The sequence below is a fragment of the Bidens hawaiensis genome, unplaced genomic scaffold (assembly GCF_021521415.1).
Source record: "Bidens hawaiensis isolate Kalapana, Puna unplaced genomic scaffold, B.hawaiensis_p1.1 tig00000055_1, whole genome shotgun sequence".
Lineage (NCBI taxonomy): Eukaryota > Viridiplantae > Streptophyta > Magnoliopsida > Asterales > Asteraceae > Bidens > Bidens hawaiensis.
In genome coordinates, this window is record NW_027491016.1 from 2590845 (window position 1) to 2612532 (window position 21688).

The following is a 21688-nucleotide window of genomic DNA, read 5'->3' on the forward strand; positions in this document are numbered from 1 at the left end:
ATGTGCTTTTTTAAACCAAGCATATAATTACGTATGTAAGTTATCAACTAACATTTACGTGAGAGTTATTATAATACAAGTATTAGAACGGAAAAAGGAAAAGAAAATTTATGATATGATAGGTAACTTGATAATGGTATAGAATTAAAACAGTTAAATATAACGGTTTAATTCTTAAAAATTAGACATATACAACTTATACAAGTAATTTGACTTATTATAAAAAACAAGTAATTATACCCGCACGTTGCAGCGAAGTGGGTTAAATGTATTACATGTTCGAAAAGGTAGCGTGCATTGTGGCAAGTACGCGACGGGAAGTCAGTCAGTATCAGTTCAATGTGTTACACTAAAAGTATTGTGGCAAAAGTGTATTATCAAAGTTGAATAGACCAAAAGTAAAATGTAAGGGTAAAAAATTTATTACCAAAGTTGATGAGCCAAAAAGTAAAATATATGAAACAAATGTTGAGGGGCCAAAAAATATATACGTGAAACTTGTGTGACAATTCATAGGCTATCGTGCGTTGTAATTTGCACGCGACGGGAAATTGATCGTGTGGATTCCATTCGTAAGGGTAAAAGTTTGATCAAAAGTTTAGTAGCCAACCAAATATATATATATATATATATATATATATGCGAAACGTGGAAAACAAAAGTTGATAGGCAAAAAACTTATGCATGTGATACTTGAATTTGAGGGGCCAATAACATATATATGTGAAACTTAAAATTAAGAACTAAAAATGTGTATTTCCCAAACTATAGTGACAAAACACTTGGAAATCAATATGGTCATGCAAGACAAACTGATATTAAAATTATAGTTGAAAGTGAATTTATTATAACAACCTATACTGAAAGTAGAGATATTATGCATACATGTAAAAGCCTTATTGGTTTAACTCATAAATAGTAAATTTTGTGAGACAACAACCATTTGATTTTTAATATATATATAATATCACAATGTTAACAAAAGTGTATCTAGTGTAGTGGTATCATAGTACCCTCCCATGGTACTAACCGGGGTTTGATTCCTTGGATGCGCATACATCATTTGTTTTCTTAAGTTTGTAATTAACAACTTATTTTGTCAACTTTAAATGTTACTAAAATTTGCGCATTAATACTTTATTTTTATAGAATAAGTATTTCAGGCTTTGTGACGTAAAACATTAATGAAAGATATAAAATCCGGACATGAAAATGTTAAAGAATAATGACAACCGCATATTTAGTTTTTGATACGTCTAAATAATAGTCACGTATGTTTTACATCGATCTGAAAACATGAAAATAAATACCAAATTGGTTCTGGATACCGACACCGTCATACCTGGTGTTTTATTTTGGATACAACTCCATTTTTAATAAAATTGTATCCGAATGCGGAACTTGCATACATCAACTCACGCGAGCTTGCAGGCTTTGGGTTATATGCCGCGCCCTCCAATATTTTTTTTCATAAAGGATTAAAGAACACGCGTGACATAAAAGCAAACCAAATCTTCCTAACACAATCTGATTTTAATGGTTAATGACTATATACAAATCTGAAAATAGGAAAAACTATACATATTGTATGAAGCTTTTAGAAAAAAAAATTAAGCGGCAACCTAAATAAGGTTTGTAATTGTACTTCAAGTCACAATTGTGCTGATCCTAAGGACTATGTAGCATCTGAACAGAAAAGGAATTAAAATTAAGCCGTAGCTATATTCGTATTCTAATCATAGTAAACGTTGCAACCTGTTTTGCATCTCTAAGCTATATTCATGTACATGTGTATATACAGCTACTTGACCAAATGTAGAAAAAACCCGGCTTATCATTTTTTTCTTGAAAATACATGCCATGGTCCTTAATAGTGTGTACACACCGATCGACAATTCAAACTTGTATGTGGCGAAGACGGCAACAAACTACTTTATTTTTGGTTGAATAGCCTAACTATCCTTTTAACAACACTTTGAAACCAAAATAACTATTTAATTATTTCTTTAACAGTTCACGTGATTCCAGCTCTTGAACTTAACATTACAGTTCATTTTTGGAAGAGTTGGTGTTCTTTATGTGTATGCAATAAAATGTCATGATTTATATAAAGAGTAAGATAAATAGTAAATTTAAACAAAATTATTCATGGATATGTAGTCCAAATATACATACTTGTAACTAATGTAACCCAAATATGATTCATATGACCCGTTTATCAAATAGGTTGTCACATTGGTGATATCAATATAGTTTTGAACGCATTAGTCGTGTTAGTGGGTCGTAAAATATGGGTTAAATGACTAAAATGATTGAATTGAAGGGTCCACGTGTTTAAATGAAATAAGAAAAATCCAAAATACAACATGTTCACTTAAACATATTAGGGTTAATGGATTAAATACACCCAACTTTTGTCTTATTTTCTTTTGCACTCCCATGCCATTTCAAAAAATGTCATATCATAAAAAACCTAAGTTTCAAGTTAGCATGGGAGTGCTGGAAGAAAATAAGGTGAACGTTGAGAGTGGCGGTAGACATTTCATTAGTTAAGAGTGTTTCGGGCCTACGAGTGAAAGCTGAGAGTATTTAAATCCAATAACCCAATTTAATTAAACCAAACACGTCTGTTTATTAACAAATATAATTCGCCAATTTAAAATCTAATTATATCCGTGTCAACTCGTGTTTAGGTTTCTATTGAAAATTGCCTTTGATCTCACTATATTGAAATCAAAATTAATTGTTTTAATTTGAAAGTCAATATCTTTGTTTTGAATCAATCTATACTTTGAAGCCTTCTTTTTTGTTTGTTATATTCAAACACCACCTTCATGGTGTGTTAGTAACTCTATATGACTCGTATATGGGCTATACGACTCGTATAACCCTCACATGCCTAACAGATGTACGAAGGGGACATTGTGATAGCTTTTTCAGTCTATACGGGTCTTACAGCCTTTATACGAGCCGTATAGGCTTACCATCTCGTATAGACTCATAATCACATCTGACCTATACGAGTCGTATAGGTCTATACGACCCGTATAACAACTCTAGTTCAAACACTTAGAAAACTCGTATACGTGTCAACCCTAACGGATCGTATGACGACATCTAAAAAGCCGGTACCCCGAAGCGCTCATGTTGTTCGTAGGCTGTTTGATTAGTATGGAGCAAAATATATACTTTTAAATTACGTGTTTTTGTTTTATAATCAACCCAGCTATTATTTTTAATATTTGGTATTTTTAAAGTATTTAAAGAAAAAACTATACAAGTCAAATGGGTGTTATACTAGTCATATTGCCCTACATCTGACATACTCAAACACAAACAGACATACTTTTGCACATGCTATTATTCGTATTGACGCGTCACACGTATGCTATCCAAATAACCTATAAGCATTTTCTTTTTCTTCTCCAAGGAAAAAAGTGACCAAGATAACCGTTGGGTCCGAATGACGTGTCCAAATCCAAACTCCAAACATTACTTAACTAACTTCTCAAACCTCAAAAATCTTCTACCCCTTCAAAATATTGCAAAAATACATTTTTAGTCTTATATTACGTTATACTTACAAAATTCAACCTTGAGCAAAAAATAGTATGATCCGACCACTCACTAAATTATTATGAGTTTGTACACCTGCGTTTATTATTATAAAATCATAATAATAAATACTTCTGTTTTGATATTCATGTTATTTATATGGTTATAATATAACATCAAGTAAATGAAATACTGGATTGATGATACATTATCAACCCAATCAATTTTTATACATGATCAAATGACATACGTTTTTGTTTGTTTAGAGAAAACATTATCTTAAATTACTCGCATTATGAATATTGAACATTGAGATTCATCAAGTAATATTAAAAATTTTTAATAAGCAAGTTTCAAAGTATATGAATTAAAATTAGTATAAAAAAATCTTAGATTTAAAGTTTTATTCAAAAAATATTGTAATCTATTAATTAGTTATGGTGCAATGCTTGTTGTTAATCAGTATACATTACTTAGCGAAAAGAACCACGACTATCAAAAACGAAACATTTGTAATTAACGCTAATGTTTTTTTTACTATTTCAATTTTAATCGTTAGTTATAAAATATGCATCACTTAGCAAACATTAGTCATGTATTTTATGTGTAAATTGTTTCATTGTATTTGTGCTTGATTTATTATTATCCAAAAGCTCAAACAAAGTACAAATTTAAGCTTATGTGAAAAGGACTTTTGATAAAAATAACTTTCAAGTATATAACAAGATCAATACCTTTACGTTAATTGGTTTTTAGACTACAATCCAACTTTGAAAGGACCAACTTATTAAAGATCAAGTGTTTCAGACGCGATTTAAATTTTGACCTTGATAAAGACAGATAAATATCAAAAGAAAGACTTGGATTAGAAAATTATATAAAGCAACAAAAGGAATGATTTTATATATAAAAAATATTTTTAAATACCAAATCAAAAATAAAATTCAAGATTTATATAAAACAAAATGCGAGAATTAATTCAATAAGGGGTTGTAACAATCATGATTTCAAAAAGTTTTATTTATAAGGTTAATTCTTCATTAGCAATAGAAGTTTATTGTGATTATGCCTGTTAGTTAAATCACAATCGCTTCATAATCATCGATAAAAGTTAGAGGCTACCTCTGAGTAGATCAAAGGTAAAGTATGTTTAGTTGAAGCTTATGAAACCTCTTAATGGTTATCTTTAGTAACATGCTGATGATTCAACACAAGTTTGCTAAATAATCCTTTATTGTGAAACAACTCAAAAGGCATAATAATACTCAAGGGATTAAACATGATAATAATTAGTCAAAAGGGTAAAAGGTGTAAATTTGATAAAAGTTTCTGTATATATAATCGCAATACAAATATATATACAGTAAACTGTGATCCATGGATTGATTTGAGTTAGGGTTTAAAATTACAAAATCCGATTTGATATGAATTTGTAATAGCCGTTGATTGATGGAGGTTGGATCGGATAATTCGCGTGGTGTTGCGATGGAGTTTCCGGTTGAAGGTTTATCAATTTCAATTATGCCGACGAGGCTTCGCCGGAGACTCACGGAAACAAAGGCGTCTGCGTCTAGTGTTGAACAGATTCAAACTAAGCTTCGTCATGCAGATCTTCGGAGACAGGTTAGGGCTATTTGAATTACTTAATTGATCTGTAATTTTGTATAACGGCCAGTTTTTTTTTTTAAATTAAGTTTGATGCAATTTTAGGTATTGTCATATAGATCTCAATTTCTGTGAATTTTTGCTACTCAAAGTGGTGGTGGTGGTGGTGGTGGTGGTGGTGGCGGCGGCGGCGGCGGCGGCGGCGGCGGCGGCATATCCAGTTAAATTTATTTGATTTTTATTTTTTTTTATTTTTTTTTGTTGAAGGTTGTCCTGAAGTTAGGTGAGGTGGTTGCTTCAGAATCTTTATTCACACTGAATCTATTGTTAACTTTTGGGATTTTGACATATTAGACAAATTTGAAAACTAGAGATAATTGAGAAATGATTTTAACTCAAAACTTTTATAATTGCTCTCTTAGTTTTCTCTGTTCTTGGCATCTAATTTTTCATTTGCTGATTTTGTTATGCAGAAATTTTATGAGCATTTGTCAAGCAAGGCACGATCAACGACCAGGAGTCCTTCACAATCTCGATACCATGAAAACCTTGGCCAGCGGCTACAGGCAAAGCTTCAAGCTGCTGAACAGAAAAGGTAAAAATTTCTTCAGCTTTTTCATCTGGCTTTTGTTGTACTGAACCAACCGAGCCAAGTTTTTTCAGATTGTGACATATTTCTGTCATTTAGGTGCTAACAAAAGCTGTATATATTCCATGTGAAGTTTAGGTCGTTATCTATTATGAGCCTACTATTTGGTAACTTTTATCTTGCATTTGTATTCTATCTTATCGGTTGTGTACTTCACTTAACCCTCTCTTTCAATGACCTTTTGCATCCCTACTTGTTTGCTATTTGTCTGTATGATTGCTGGCCTTCATCGGCGAAATCTTGCTACTTTGAGATTATTATATTGTTTTTCATGGTACTTGGTTTGAAATGAGAAAGTTGATGGTATTTGCTACTTTGACATTGTTTCTTATGCTTGGATTTTTATCCGATGGAGTGAATATTTGATGTTCTGTTCTCACTTAGGCCTGTAAACAAACTTAACGATTAGTGAACCGTTTGGCAGAATAAGCGAACGAACATGAATAAAAAGTTTTGTTCGTTTAGGTAAACAAATGAGCATGAACACATTTCTCATTCGTTGATTTATGTTCATGAACGCTCGTTCGTTTACATTCATTTATGTTTGGGAGTTTATGCTTGTTTAAGGTAAAAATGTTTACACCGGTTACAATTTAGTTTAGTTTTATGATTGCCCATTACAATTTAGTCTAGTTTAATAAATTGTTGTTTGCTCAGTTATGTTCTTTCATCTATGTTCGTTCGTTACGTCCATTCATTTTCTTAGCGAGCGAAGATGAACAAGAAAACTTAGTTCATTTAGTTGTCTTTGTTGATCGTTTGTTCGGTTAAAGTTAAACGAATGAACATGAACATGCTTCATTTGTGTTCGCTTACAAAACTAAATTATGATGCTTTTTTCCACTTTCCCTCTTCTCAAGGAGATTGAAGAAGTATATAGATTGTTGAATATCCTTTGTAAATTTCTGCCGTCATCTCCAGTTTTAACAGATAATATTGTACATTACATTTGATTTCTATCTTTTGATAAAAGCATATTCCAGAAATACTGGCTGTCATTTGTGTTTTACCCTTTTCAATTAATGCATTCCATTTACAATAGTGTTTGTTGTATAAACTATCAGATCAAGCATTTTGGCAAAAGCTCAGTTACGTTTAGCTAAGCAGGATCAGTTAAGGCAAGCAGTCAAAACAGGGGTAGAAGTGCGCGCTCAAAAGGAAAGTGCAGAGCTAGGGTCAAAAGTGGAATTTTGCTCGAGGCAGGCGGAGACAAACAGAATGAGAATCTTAAAAGCTTATAGGCAACGAAGGGCTACATTAAGAGACCGAACCACTCAGTTACTTATAAGAAGGATTGCCTGTGAGAGTAAGTATAAAGAGTGTGTCGGTGCTGCTTCTCAAAAACGGGCTGCAGCTGAGAAGAAAAGATTGGGATTATTGGAAGCTGACGTGGAAAGAGCACATGCTAGGCTTTTACAAGTAAGAAAGGTGGCTAAATTTGTCTCTCAGAAACGAGAGATTGAAAGAAGGATATTAAGAGAAAGTTTAGAGGATAAACTACAAAGGGTATGCATATCTGTTTCTTTTTTTAAAAGAATCTTTTCTTTTATTGCCAATATGTATTTAAGGTGGAAATTTAGACACATGCTTTTATAAATGGGTGGTTTGTATTATTTGTTTAATCTCTAATAGCAGAAACCGATATAATAAATTAGTTTAGGTAAAAACAAATGGACGTCAAATGCGTTGGAAGATTCCAACGGGTTGAAAGTCGCCACCCGAACTTGTTCGTGCTAGACATGTATCCGAACACGATCCATATATTCGCGGGTTGACCCAATTGCGACCTGTTTGACCCGAAAGTCGCCACCCGAACTCGAAGTTTGTGTTAGACATGCATCCGAACATGTTCCATATATTCACGGGCTGACCCAAATGCAACCTGTTTGACCCGAAAGTTCTTTATATTTCATATCAATACTTTAAATTTATGTTTTCTGCAACAATAAATACAAGTTTATAAAAAGCATTAACATCTTAATTACAGAATCTTAAGTCAATTTCCTTTCTGGTTTTAGATTTTGGCAGATACCCAATCAATTTAATTTGTTAGATAAAAATAAAAAAAATAAATGGGTTAAACGGGTCAATCCGCGAACCTACCAGGTTAACCGAACATGATCGATTTAGGTAAATGGGTTCGTGGTTCGACCCAAAACTGACCAGATGTCGTTTAAACCCAGCCCCAGCCCCAGCCCCAGCCCAACCCCGTGAATTTTGTGTGAGGTTTGTTTCATGTCAGAAATTCACACCCTTGGTTACCCCACCTCCCATTTTTCCGTCACCACTCGTTTTCTATTTCTAAAACATGTCTCTAGCATTGACAGATGACTTATTTTGGACAATGTGGTTCTATTGTTGTATGCAGGCAAAGAGACAGAGAGCAGAATACCTGAAGCAGAGGGCAAAACTACTTAACTCAGCAGGTGCTAATTGGACCAAGAAAATGCAGAAGCAAGCTGACCATCTTTCAAGAAAATTAGCAAGGTACATGTGCTAAAACTAGATTTTAACCTTTGTGTGAATTATAATGAAGCATGATGGATTATGGATATAGGATGACAGATATTTTTTAAGAATGCTTGTTAAATTGTTTATGAAACTAAGTTAGCAAATTCTGTTAGGTGCTGGAGAAAGTTTCAGAAGCGAAAAACCACCTTTGAATTGGCCAAAAATTACTCGGTTCTAAACATCAATGAGGATAAAGTAAAGTCAATGCCATTTGAGCAGTTTGCAGTCCTGATTGAAACACCCTCTAAACTTCAGACCGCAAAAGCTTTATTCGACCGCCTCGAGATTCGTTACAAAGCTTTAGTGAGCGTGACATCTGGCATTAACAATGGTCAGAATGACATTGACCACCTCCTTAAAAGAGTTGCTTCACCTAGTAGGAGAATCACACCCAGATCCCCTGCTCACAGTAGACGGTTAAAAAAACCGGGTCCCACCCTAGCAGTCTCCAAGACACCTGTTGTTATGTCAAGGTACCAAGTGAGAATAGTGCTATGTGCCTACATGATTGTGGCTCATCCTGATGCGGTTTTTAGTGGTCAAGGGGAGCGTGAGGCAGCTTTAGCCGAGTCAGCAAAAAAGTTTGTTCAAGAATTTGAACTTTTGATTAATATAATACTACATGGGCGTGTTGAAGGCCGTATGTTTAGGTCACAGCTGTCAGCTTTTGATTCGGCGTGGTGTGGTTACCTGAATAGCTTTGTGGTATGGAAGGTTAAGGATGCTGAGTCATTAGAGGAGGATCTGGTGAGGGCTGCTTGTCGGATGGAAATCTCAATGATGCAAAAATGCAAACCGACACCTGGAGGGGATAATTCTGAGCTTACACCTGATATGAAAGCTATTCAGAAACAGGTTATCAATTTACTACTAGTTTCAGTTTCTTTTGTTCTAATTAGCAATGAACAAAGTGGCGGGTCGAGTAATAGGTGAAAAAGGCTTTTTTTGGTGTGTATAGGTTGAAACAGGTCAGGTTTGGGTTGAACCATACCACAACTCAAATATGATTGTATAAATTATTATATCAATAATAATAATAACAGTTTGATATTTGTTTTAAATAAAGTATTTTAGGTGGTTGGTGGTTTCATGCATAAAAAGTACTCTTTGGGTTACTTTCGACCTACTTCAAGTTTTTTTATTTGATCCGTTAGAGATTGAACATTGCTTAGGGGTGTGCATGGGTCGGTTTGGGTTGGTTTTGGGCTGAAACTGAACCAAAAACTCGGTTTTCGGGTTTTTGAAAGCTGCTGGTTTAGTTTTTTCTTTTGGTTTTCACAATGTGTTCGGTTTCAGGTTTGTTGATTTGGGCTTGAAATTTTTGGGCAAAGAAAAAGAGGCCTAAAGCAATGAATTTGGGCCTGAAACTTTGGGTCTAATTTTTCGTTAATTAATTATTAATTGATTACACATGTGAGCCTAAACATCTTGGGCTACGCTATTTACCATTTTTCTAAATACTTAACATTCAAAAGTAAAAATTATAATTCATAAAATCAATAACAAAAGTAGGTTTTTATGGGTTCGTTTTGGTTATAAAAGTCAGTTTGTTTTTTATGGTTAGGCTCGGGATTTTTCTGTTTGTGGTACATGAAAAAACCAAAACCAAACAGGAATTTCGGTTTTCGAAAGAAACAGAAAACCAGTTTTGGGTTGAGTTTGGTTATGTCGCTTATTTACGTTACAGATCGATTATTTCGGTTTCATGAACACCCCTAAAAGGTGTTGCAATGTATTAAATAATTCAGGTTACAGAGGATCAGCGACTGTTGAGTGAAAGGGTTAGACACCTTAGTGGAGATGCAGGTATAGAGCGTATGAGGAACGCTCTTTCGATACACGAACACAATACTTTAAATCAGTTGAGAATGGAAACCCCATGGGTTCACCAGTTGCACATATACCGCCATCTTCGTCCTCGCTGGCAACCCCAACTGCTGACTCAGACAAAAAGAACAAAAGTGAAGGACCTAACCACGTGGTCCGTTCCCTGTTCAAAGATAATGATTCCAAGCCACTGCAAAAAGCTTTCGGCTCCTCTGCTGCTAGCAGTAGATCTTCAGAAAGTCAGTTAAATCATCATTCTGGTGAGATTGTTAGCATGGAGAATGAGTTGATTGTGAATGAATTTGTTCATGGACAACATTACTCATCTCCGAATAGTTTGAATGGCATTGATGAAGAACAAAGAATGGTCAAGGTTAGTTTTGTCTTTTGCCAACATTACTCTTTGTTCCCAAAAGTCACTCAACTTTCACTAGGTATTTCAATCTTTTATAATCTTTTTATAAATGTTTAAAGTTTGTTAAATTACTTGGTTACTATTTAGTGATTAGTTTTTTAATCATGAAGAAAAAGTTTCGTAATTGTTTAATTTAAAGTCAAATTGGAGAAGCTAATCACTATTTAGTAACAAAGGTTCATATATGTTTCATTGGAATAACTTAATTTTGAAGAAAATAAATAGCATTTGTAATAAAATTATACGAGATTGGAATACTGAATGAAAGTAATGGCCCAGAGTCAACGGAAAAAAATGCAGTACACAACCGGAAATTGATTTTACTAATTACAAAGACACACGACCTGTTATATAAGACCTAATAGTTCACTCCTTATTAAACTCTAATTCATTTTTAAAACAATAAAAAAAATTCAACCATTCTTATTAACCCTTAATTGAAAATGAAAATCAAACTAAACTTAATTAACATGACACACTAAATGACTCATATGCCCTTGACTCTTATCAACCCAAATCCGGCTCCTGCAACCTGCCTTGTAATCCAACAGAAAGTTGAGTGACTTTAGAGAAACAAACGAACATTAATCCAAGTCTAGTGGACACTTGAGAAACTTGGTATCTATTGTGTGAAGTTACCCCTTTTTATTTTATTATATTCTATGGTAACGTTTGGCAATGAACACAGATACGCCAGACAATTGAAAAAGCTTTTTGGGATGGCATAACTGCTTCTATACAAGAAGATAACTATGATCGTGTAGTTGAGCTCATGAAGGAAGTGAGAGATGAACTTTGTGAGATGGCTCCTCAGAGTTGGAAACAAGAAATTATTGAAGCTATTGATGTGGCTATTCTTTCTCAGGTAAGCATACAAACCGTTAGGGGATTCCTATATTTGTTTGCTTAGATTGCTGAACATTTGTTGACATCTTCTATGTATGTAGTTGTTGAAGTCTGATAGTTTAGACATGGAGTATCTCGGGAAAATTATGGAGTTTGCATTGGTAAGTTTACAGAAGCTTTCAGCTCCAGCAAATGAAATCAACCTCAAAGACGCTCACCAGAAAGTTTTAATAGAATTAACTGATATATGTCGGGCCGGTGATTCCAACCGTCTAAATGTTATAGCATTGGTTAAGGGCTTGCGTTTTGTCCTCGAGCAAATACAGGTATCTGTTTTCTGCTTGAAAACTTCGACTCGGGTTACTTTTATATCTAACAAGTCAAAACGGGTAAATTATGTGCAAATTTCAATGTTTTGTAGGGGCTCAAGCAAGAAATTAGCAATGCACGTATAAAGATTATGGAACCGTTACTGAAGGGGCCTGCAGGTTTGGAGTATTTAGCAAAAGCATTTGCTAAGCGGTTTGGTGATCCATCTGAAGCTTCCACCCGCCTCCCATTGACCATGAGGTGGCTCTCATCCACAGGGCCCACATATGATCAAGACTGGAGTGACCACAAACGAGTTCTTTCAACCTTACAAGATGGTTCATCATTAGAGAAGGTTGTGGTTCCATCCACTGCTCTTAGAACTGGTGGAAGCTTCTCTAATGGATTGCAAACTTCAGCCTCTGTCTCTGTAACAGACAATGCAGCAGGCAAGTTGATAAAATTTTCATTTTGGTTGATGTTTTTATGATCCTAAGTTCCTAACTTGTAATTTGACCCGTTAACGTCCATTGTTCTTTTTTACCACTCCAGATAATAAGTACCCTGAGTGCAAGGGAGAAAAGCAGGACTTGCTAGTGCGGCTTGGGTTGGTGAAACTGGTGAATGATGTGTATGGTGTGATCCAAGAAGAGTTGCCTGAAACAGTGAAGCTTAACTTTCTGAGGCTGAGGCTTGTTCAGGCTCAACTTCAGGAGATCATTGTTACTGCTACCAGGTATATTAAGTTTCGAAAATTTTCACATTTTTGGTACGTGTTTCGAGGTTTAGAGCTCTATTTTTAGAGCTCAGGCTCAGCTTGTGTCCTATTTATTAATTATTTTATTTATATAGTTTTATAAATATCTTTACACACACACACACACACACTAGATTTTATCCCCCGCATTACGGGGGTTGTTTTACATTATTCGTTTTTAATATTATAACCTGTTTAAAAGCTATCTGGATTTGGTGATCCATGACCCGCTTATGTTTTTTACTATAAAATTGTTTATTAATTATAAATAATATCTTTTTCTTTTTACATTGGATATTAAATTTTAGTATATCCCTATTTTATAGGATTTTCATATCAAATAATTGGTAAGTTAATTTTTAATTTAATGAGATGTTATAACCCATTTAAAAACTATCTGGTTTTGGTAAGACCCATACCCATGAATTTGGGTTAAATCAATGGGAGGCCTCCATTTAAAAATCAAGCAATCTGGTGGCTTCCATAAAAGGGGGGAGCGACCACATCGTGACACGTAGGATTTTAGGGTTTTCGTTTGTATATATATATATCATTTTCTCCATCATATAGGGTGAGGATCCTAAGAGAACTTTTTGAAATTGAGAACTTTGAGAACCATTTTGGGCCACAAAAAACCCCTTAAAAACTATAAAACGAAAAAAAACAAAAATTTTAAAATAGTAAAAAAAACAAAAAAATTTATTTTTCATCCCGGTTTCATAAAAAGAAAACCTTAACTATACACATATGTATATTTTTATTTAATCTCGATTTACATAATGTACACATATGTACATTATAATTTATCTTAATTGTACATATGTGTATAAAGAATAACATGTATAAAATTAAAAAATGCGTAGTATAATTTTGCTAAACCGATATTTGTTTTTAAATTATTTTTATGAAACCGGGATGAAAGATAAGAATTTTTGGTTTTTTTACTTTTTTTATTTTCGATTATGTTTTTTGTTTTATAAATTCTTTTATCTTTTTTAAAAAGAGTTTTTTTTATGGTCCAAAATGATTCTCAAAGTTCTCAATTTCACATGATCCCAATCCTATACACACACACACACACACACACACATAATATATGTTATATAATTTTGTTTATCGTAATAGTATTTATAATAATTATTATTATACAAATATATATTTAATATTTTAAATAAAAATTATACAAGCAAAAGGCTCCTTTAGGCTCGCGAGTTGGCTCGAGTTCATTTGTTAAATGAGCCTCACTAACAACACGAGCCCAAGCTCGAGCTCATTTAAGCTTGTCTCAAGTCTCAACTCGAGTTTTTAGCAAGCTATTCTCGAGTGGCTCGGCTCCTTTACACCCCTGGTTATTAGGTGATACCAGCTCGAACATGTTTACTTACATCAAAAATAAAACATAATAGTATATGATATGATCTTTAAATATAGCAAATAATACTCTAAAGTTGTTAGAAACGTGAATTTATCCAGATTATAGAATTGCTAGAAGTGTAGTCAAGTATTTATTTGATATTTGATGGCAGTTTTGACTGAAACTGATCGATTTGGGTTTTGTTTTTATCATGTGCAGCATTCTAGTCCTTCGTCAAACACTCGTGATGGAGAAAATGATATCAAGCCCCGAGGAGATGGAGACCACGATACAAAAATGCGCCACAGAGCTTTTGAAGATACTAGACTCAGTAGAGAATGCAGGTTTCGAGGAGATAGTTCAAGTTCTGAGCAAAACCGGCGACAATTTTGATAAAACCAACGACCCAACAAAAAGCAAGTCGAGAAGACTTGTCATGGCAAGAATGCTGAGAAAAAGTGTACAGGCTGAGGACTCGGTTTTTGTGAAGGTGTCTAGAGCAGTGTGTTTGGCTACTAGAGGGGTTGTGCTTGGTGGTGGGAACAATGGTAGAGTACTGGCGGAGATGGCTCTCCGCCAGGTCGGGGCGGCGGTTTTCACTGATCGGGTGGAGGAAGCCGGGAAGGTGTTGGGAGTGATGGCAAGTGTAACCGAGCGTGTTCATGGACTGTGGTATGACCGGTTGATTGCTAATGTTTGACTTGACTTTGGTTTGCTTTGTTTTGTACATAAAGGTGTTTATGATTTGATTTATCTCTTAGTAAATATATTTAGGGGCTGTTTGGTACCTCTTAGACCAAGTTTATCAACAACCTTATTGGAGGTTATTGCACTGTCTAATAATTAAAAAAATAAATTAAATCAATTTGATTTCATAACCCAGCTGTGAGAACAACCTAAGTCATGACCTAACCTTTCATTTAAATATTCTTTTTTTTTCTTCTTTTCTTTCACACAATTTCTTTTCTATATGATTTTTTTTTAATAATTTATATTATTTAACTTATTTTAAAATTTTAAAAACACAGTCTTGTTTAGTTTAGTTTAGTTTTATGAGCATTTTGATGTAAATTTTATTAAAAACGGATCACATTTTAAAAACACGTAGTTTTTTAATATTAGTTATATGTAAAATTAGTTTTGTTAGTACTTGTAAAAATTCAAGGTTTTTTTTTTCTTTTTTTTACAGAATTATGATATTATCTTATTTGCCATTTGTCCACATTCTATTGGTTTGTTATATTTTTTTTGGTAAAAATTGTTATCTAGAAATCTAACATTATTTATTTTTATATGTATGATATATATTGGACATAACAAGAATGTATTCACGTCCACTCCTAGTTTTCTATCTCCATTCTCTTTTGATTTTTAATGGATCCTTCGTTTTCAAACTATCATACAAGTCTTGGAGATGGAGATTGGCCAAATAATCAATACTATGAAAACACTTTTATTATTCACCCTCGAGTTAAGTTCCTGTCACTGAAAATATTCAAGCCTCACAAAATAATGAAGAAATCGCACGAGGTTTATGGGATGCTGCTGAAGATGTCGCTTTAATGTCATCATGGTGTATTGTTAGTGAAGATAAAATTTGTGGCAAAAACTAGAATTCTACAATAATGTGGCCAAAGGTAAAGAAGTTGTATGACGAAGCTTAGGCAGAAATACCAAAAAAGCTTGATAAGAGGAATATTCAACAAATGAAAGGTCATAAACGACTTTGCCAAAGTGTTCAAAAGTGGGTTGGTGCATACGAGGAAGCACGTCGTCGCGAAAAAAGCGGAATGAGCCAGAAAAATATTGAGAGTGAAGCTCACAAAATTTATGAGCAAGATGTTAAAAGTAAGTTTACAGATATCGTTGTTTATAATGATATTATGTGTAAAAACCATAAGTGGGCGCTACCAACACATCGTGACACAATACGTTCTCGTCCGGAATGTGAAGTGGAGAATGAAGAAAGTGGTTGTAGTACAAAAAGATCGAGGACTACTGACGAAGGGGACTATTCCAACCCAGAAACGTCAAATACCGGCCGCTCAACAATTCAACGTCCAACAGGTAGATATGCGGCTAAAAAAAGGAAGAGGTAAAGATTATGATGCAATTGCTGAAGGACTTCATGCATTGAATCTTGCTAAAGAGTATGAGAATATTCTTTTTCAAAAGAAAACTCGACATGGACCTAGAAAAGCTACGTCAAAAAGGAAGAAATTGGCCTAAAGAAAATGCAACTCCTACATTACACACTGTTACGAAAGGAGAACTTGTCATCTATTGAAGAAGACATCAAAAACCAACTAGCTTTGAATTACTATGGAAAGGAAATCTAGTTTCAGGTTTCATGTATGTGTAAGATTATCTATTGTGTGTTTTATCTTTAATTTATTTTTAATTGACGGGTAAGATGTTTAATTATCAAGTTATGTATTTTATTTATGTCTAACATATTTGATTATCAAGTTTTGTATTTTATGTATCTGTAAGATATTTAATTTTCAACTTATGTGTTTTATGTATGTGTAAGATAAAAATAATATGATATTATTGGCTCATTCTAACATATATTTAATTTTCCATTTGTCAACTTTTCATTAAATGATTGGATTTTTATTTAGATAAGATAATTTAACATTATCCATGAAACTTAAATTTATCTTCGTGTTCCACTTGTTAATATTTCATTGGATATTTGGATTTTGTTTAGATAAGATAATATAACATTATCATGCCGATCTAACTTTAGCTTATATCTTTCATTTGTCAATTTTTCATTGGGTGCGTTTTTTTTATTTAGATAAGAAATAGTAATATTATCTAGTATGAAAATCCATTACTTTTCTTGTATAAATATAGCATAATGTTGATATACTTTCTCATCCAACCAGAGTTTTTCATTTCCATCTCTTTAAAAAATGTCGTATAATGAAAGCTTATCAGAGTTTCGATTCATCAGACTCAAATGAGTTTGAGTCATGGCGAAAACAAGTTAATCAAACATTCAAATATGATCATAAGAGATCATCCTCGTACAAGAACAAGGTATTGCAACCGGGAACATGAATAGGGAGAGGCACGCTTGATGCAAGACTACTCTGTTGATAACCTAACGCACATACTTATTATTTTCGTTTCTACATTAATACTCTAAAAGTTTATATTTACAACTAAAAATACTAATTAGTTATATGTATAAGTGTATAACCATATAACACAACACTTTTCTCTTTTACTTAGAAGTTATCAGCTTAGGTTACAACACCAAACGTATATATTTTTCATAAAAATAAATTGGTCAACCAATGTGCTTAATGGTAGAGCATTCAATTTATTAGTGAGAGGTATGAGGTTCAAAACTCAATATCACCAATTAATATGGGAGATATGAGGAATGACCCTGATTTGCCAGGGTTCGAGTCCTGATCTCACCCGGTTTTACCGGCTCCTCGCTGTCGTGCCGTTTGGCGGGCATGGGGTCGGGTTTTATCCGGGGAATCCCTCAACAGGTGGACCGCTAGGGGCTCTGTCCGTCTAGGCTCGGGCTACCTTTAGCCAATGCGGGCCGCGTACGGAGTACCCGGCGTTACTTAGTTAGTCGTTCTAAAATAGAAAATTAATATCGACAAGTTGAATTGAACATGACCGTACAACAAAAATGAACCTACAAGTTACAACCAACTTCTTTTATTTTTATGAACTTATGAATCTATACATACAACTTGGGACATTATATCTATATCGATCCCCTACCTATACAATTTTACAAAGTGTGCGTAAGTAGTTGTACCAAACAAAAATTGACCAACCCCGCATGAATTTTCTTTGGCGAGCGCTTAATCAATCTGAGCATCTTTACTTACAACAGTAACCGCCTCTTCAATCGCTTGAGTGAAAGTGGCAATCTTGTATGTGAAAAAGCCCACCAGCATTGGAATCAACTCTAGGTGCATTAAACCATATTCATGAACTATTATCCTGCGGGGAACCAGATGATAGATATTAAATAAACAGCTTTTAATAATTTTAAAACTGTGTTTAAACGAGCTTGAGCTTAAAAGTAAGCTTGCACTATTGTTTCAATATTAATAGCTGAAAGTAACACATTGAAAGGTACAACTTTCACTGCACAAGGTACATGTGTGTCGTTCGTATAAAAATAGCTTTTATTCTAAAAACTTACCCGTTCCACCGGTTATAGATCATGACTAATGCAACAGGGACCAATAATCGTGGCTGCCCGATTGCTCCCCTGCAAGTAATATGTTACATATGTATAAAATTATAACTTTCACTAATACAAAATTTATGAGTGCCAAAAGCAATAATGTTAACAATAATAATAAACAAGCTTACTTGATAATCCCTCGGGCCCCACCCGCCATTCCATCAATGCTATTACCGAGCATTCACATATATATCAAAGAACCAACTAATCCAGCTCCATAACTGAATAACCATCAAAATTAAATATTTAACTTTATATTTCTATATTTATGATATAAGAACTCGAAACTAAAACATAACATGCATAATATTAATAATTTTATAGTTACCTTGCTGCAATTTCCGGAGTGTATGAAACATAAGCCGACACTAGTCCAACACCACCTATGGCCAAAGTAAGAATTTGCATCTTGTTCTTTAACTGCAAATTTGAATATGATGCATATGAAGGGAAAATTAAGAAATTGTGTTTTATAAAATCCACTTCAAAGAATATAACCTTTTTATATTGTTCTCTCGATTTAGCAGCTAGCAGTTGCGGGTCCCCTTTAGGACGCCTCGCTTCCCTGAACATCACGTCCTGTATACAAGAGGATTACAATCATAAATATCTAAACTAGATGTCACACTTTCAACCGATTTATATAATAATAATAATAATAACAATAGTGCTTCGTAATCATACACTGCCTCCGGTTGTGGCTTTAGTTGCTCTGTCCCATTTGTCTTGTTCACGACGTGTGGGTGCTGGTTTCCATTTTCTTGACATGGTGTTGGTACCCTAACATCATTTTTATTGTTATTATTATTATGTTATTATTATACAGGGGAAGGTTCATGTACAAAATGATCTTAACATGAGAACGTAGGAAACAATACCTATCTATCAAAAATGAGAACGTGGGAACAATACCAACTACAATACCAATCTACATAAGCAATGTTTTATAATAACAAAGAAAAAACCCTAATAATAACAATAAAAGATTCAAAATTAGCAATAAAATAATAACAGCAAATACTTATAGCAGCATAAGAAAAAACCTAATAATAACAAAATGTAAATCAGAAAATACTTATAACGTCTCATAATCGGAAATCAACAAATGCGAACAAAAAATAACAGCAAACACTTATAAAAACAAACCTGATAATAGCAGCAAATTGGTTCTCACTATTTTTATGTTAAGAATGATTTGTATTTGATCCTGAAACTTATTATACATATATTGTATGTATGTATGTATGTATGCTGTGTGCACGTATTAACTTACTTGAGAAGGCTTAACTTGCTTCTCTACGACTGGAGTTGAAGTTGTTAGCTTCTTGCTCAAGTCAACTTCCATACTATAAATCATGAATATACTTTTGTCATATTGATCAACAGAAAAATGTCACATTTTACTAAATTAATAATTACGACGCTTGAAAATTTTCATACCTGTCTAGGCTCATGGCTCTATTTAAGCTCAGAAATCCAGATGGCTCTTCCTATACATAAAAAACACCAAACATATATCAGTTCATCAACAACCATAGCATCATTATTCATTCAATTCTTCATATATCATCAGAGATCACATCTAATTACAAACTTAGAAAAAAACCATCTCAACTAACAATTCGATACAATAAATTTAGGTGCGTAAGCCGAGCCAGAGCTTGACTAGGCACGAACTTGGTTCGTTTTGACTTACAAGAACTCGAGCTAAACTTGTGAGTCGTTTTTCAAGCTTCAGCTCGGGTCATTTATCATTTATTAATTAACTTATATACATTTTTATTTATTTTTATATATTTAAAAAAAAAACTTAAACGAGCAAAATCCCGGCTTGAGCTCGGCTATGCAATGTAAAGTCAATACACACAAATCCAAAATAGTTAAAACTTAAAAATACACTAAGGCTCGACCCCGACCTCGATAACTAAACAAACTTAATTTGAGCCCTGGGCTTGGCATGTTTCGATCATTTTACCGATCCGATCACGTTTATGATTTATTAATGAATTTATATACGCTTTTCAATATTTTTACACATTTAGAGAAAAACCTCAAATGAGCCTAAGCTTGGCTCGAGCTTGTGTGCAATACCTTAAACGAGCCAAACCTCAGCTCAAGCATAGACATGCAGTGTGACTGATACATTGTAGTCCAAAAAGGTTAAAACTTAAAAATACACTAGGCCTGTTAAGGCTCAACGAGGTTAAACGATCTTCCGACACAAAACCCAAGCTTGGACTCGATAACTAAACAAACTTAATTTGATGCTCGGGCTAACTCGTTTTGATCTTTTTATCGAATCCGATCTCGAGCAACACGCTCATTTGCACCCCTATGCTCATCACAAATTCACAATCATAACATCATTCTTCAATAACTCCTAATGTATCATCAGAAACCACATCTAATTACAAATTAGAAACAAACCCATCTCAATTTAACAATTCAATACAATAATAATAATAATGAATTGAGATTTAAAAGTTAAAACCTGAAGAGGGGCCAAGGTTGGGTTCGGGTTGGGGTTAGAATCCGCAACGAAGCGTTTCATGTGAGGCATGAAATCGTTGTTCCAAATCAACTCATCGGAAGTTAAAGGGTCTTCCTTTTCACCTCCCCAGTACTTCCGCAGCTTCGTGGTGGTCGGTGGCCCGCCGTAGTCGCCGGTGGACCACTTTTGGGGCTTTTTGTTGGGCAAGATGATCTTGGTGGGCAAAGTGGCTGATGAATTGGAGTCCCCTTGATTGATGGGTGTTGCTGTGCAGGTGACTGAGAGGTACCTGCAATTGATAGCTGCCATCGTTGATTGATTGAAGAGCTTGATAATATGTGGAATTGTGGGTTTATTGTATAGAGATTAGAGAGGGTGTCGCGTCACCCTACTGTCCAGACGGTTGATTTCAAATGCAGATGAAAAAATTTATCTAAATTTGGGATTATTTTCATGGAAATTGGCCGGTGGACGTTGAAAATATGTTTTACATTTCATGAAAATATGAAAAAATAAATAAATAAATAAAAAATAAATTAGAAGAGCCTAATCTACCGGAAGTAAATAAAAAAAAAATGTGTAGGTTGTCTTTCATATATTATGTACTAGGTTACTGACTCGTGTGGTACATGGGTCAGAGAAAATAAATTTGAATTTGAAGAATATTTTTAAAAAAATTGATAAAATAATTAAAGCATTACATGATTAGCCATTTACCATTACTCATAACGTGTGTTACAGATCACCATGCACACACCGGAACAACATAACAGTCAGAAAAACCAAAACATTCATATGCGAAAGAAAAAGAAAGATCTATGTTTTATAAGTTAATGAATAATAATAATAACAATAATAGGAGGGTTTAAATGGTAAGTTAAAGAAAAGAAAAGGAAGTTTGTTGTTATTTGAATGGGGATAGAGAGAAAGGATGCGAGAGAGATTGAATGATCATCATCTATAACAAAACCAAAATGCACGGTGGCTAAACAATTCTTCTTTCCTTGAATGAAGAATTTGGGGTTTTGAACGTGATGATGTTGATCCTCCATAAAAGATATAAACACTACTACTTGAAATTGGTTGACCAAACAAATTAACCTCATTATACACAACGAATCTGGAAATCCCAAATCAG

General features: G+C 33.9%; 2 protein-coding genes and 1 pseudogene across 3 annotated transcripts; 2 read left to right on the plus strand and 1 right to left on the minus strand.

The window, feature by feature from the left end:
• Positions 1–5004: 5004 nt before the first annotated feature.
• On the plus strand, positions 5005–10516 carry LOC143625350 (uncharacterized). The gene is made up of 6 exons (XM_077095716.1): positions 5005–5178; positions 5634–5755; positions 6874–7315; positions 8178–8296; positions 8434–9175; positions 10069–10516. Exons 1-6 carry the CDS (start codon positions 5005–5007, stop codon positions 10393–10395), a joined length of 1926 nt encoding a protein of 641 aa, XP_076951831.1. The 3' UTR covers positions 10396–10516.
• A 1744-nt stretch (positions 10517–12260) lies between these two features.
• On the plus strand, positions 12261–14537 carry LOC143636358 (uncharacterized). Its single transcript, XM_077103992.1, has 2 exons — positions 12261–12453; positions 14048–14537. The coding sequence occupies exon 2, from the start codon at positions 14076–14078 to the stop codon at positions 14526–14528; it is 453 nt and encodes a 150-aa protein (XP_076960107.1). The 5' UTR covers positions 12261–12453; positions 14048–14075; the 3' UTR covers positions 14529–14537.
• Positions 14538–17640: 3103 nt separating this feature from the next.
• Positions 17641–20859, minus strand: LOC143636447 (protein CONSERVED ONLY IN THE GREEN LINEAGE 160, chloroplastic-like; annotated as a pseudogene). The gene is made up of 9 exons (XR_013154247.1): positions 20551–20859; positions 19500–19549; positions 19333–19405; positions 18744–18839; positions 18558–18638; positions 18388–18479; positions 18188–18280; positions 18015–18083; positions 17641–17809 (listed from the first exon to the last, which is right to left on the minus strand). The product of XR_013154247.1 is annotated as a protein CONSERVED ONLY IN THE GREEN LINEAGE 160, chloroplastic-like (transcript).
• Positions 20860–21688: the final 829 nt, after the last annotated feature.

Coding starts and splice junctions, on each gene's coding strand:
- LOC143636358 (XM_077103992.1), top strand. CDS start 14,076: ATGGAGAAAATGATATCAAGCCCCGAGGAGATGGAGACCACGATACAA.
- LOC143625350 (XM_077095716.1), top strand. CDS start 5,005: ATGGAGGTTGGATCGGATAATTCGCGTGGTGTTGCGATGGAGTTTCCG. Junction 5,756..6,873: donor CAAGCTGCTGAACAGAAAAG/GTAAAAATTTCT, acceptor ATAAACTATCAG/ATCAAGCATTTTGGCAAAAG. Junction 7,316..8,177: donor TAGAGGATAAACTACAAAGG/GTATGCATATCT, acceptor TGTTGTATGCAG/GCAAAGAGACAGAGAGCAGA.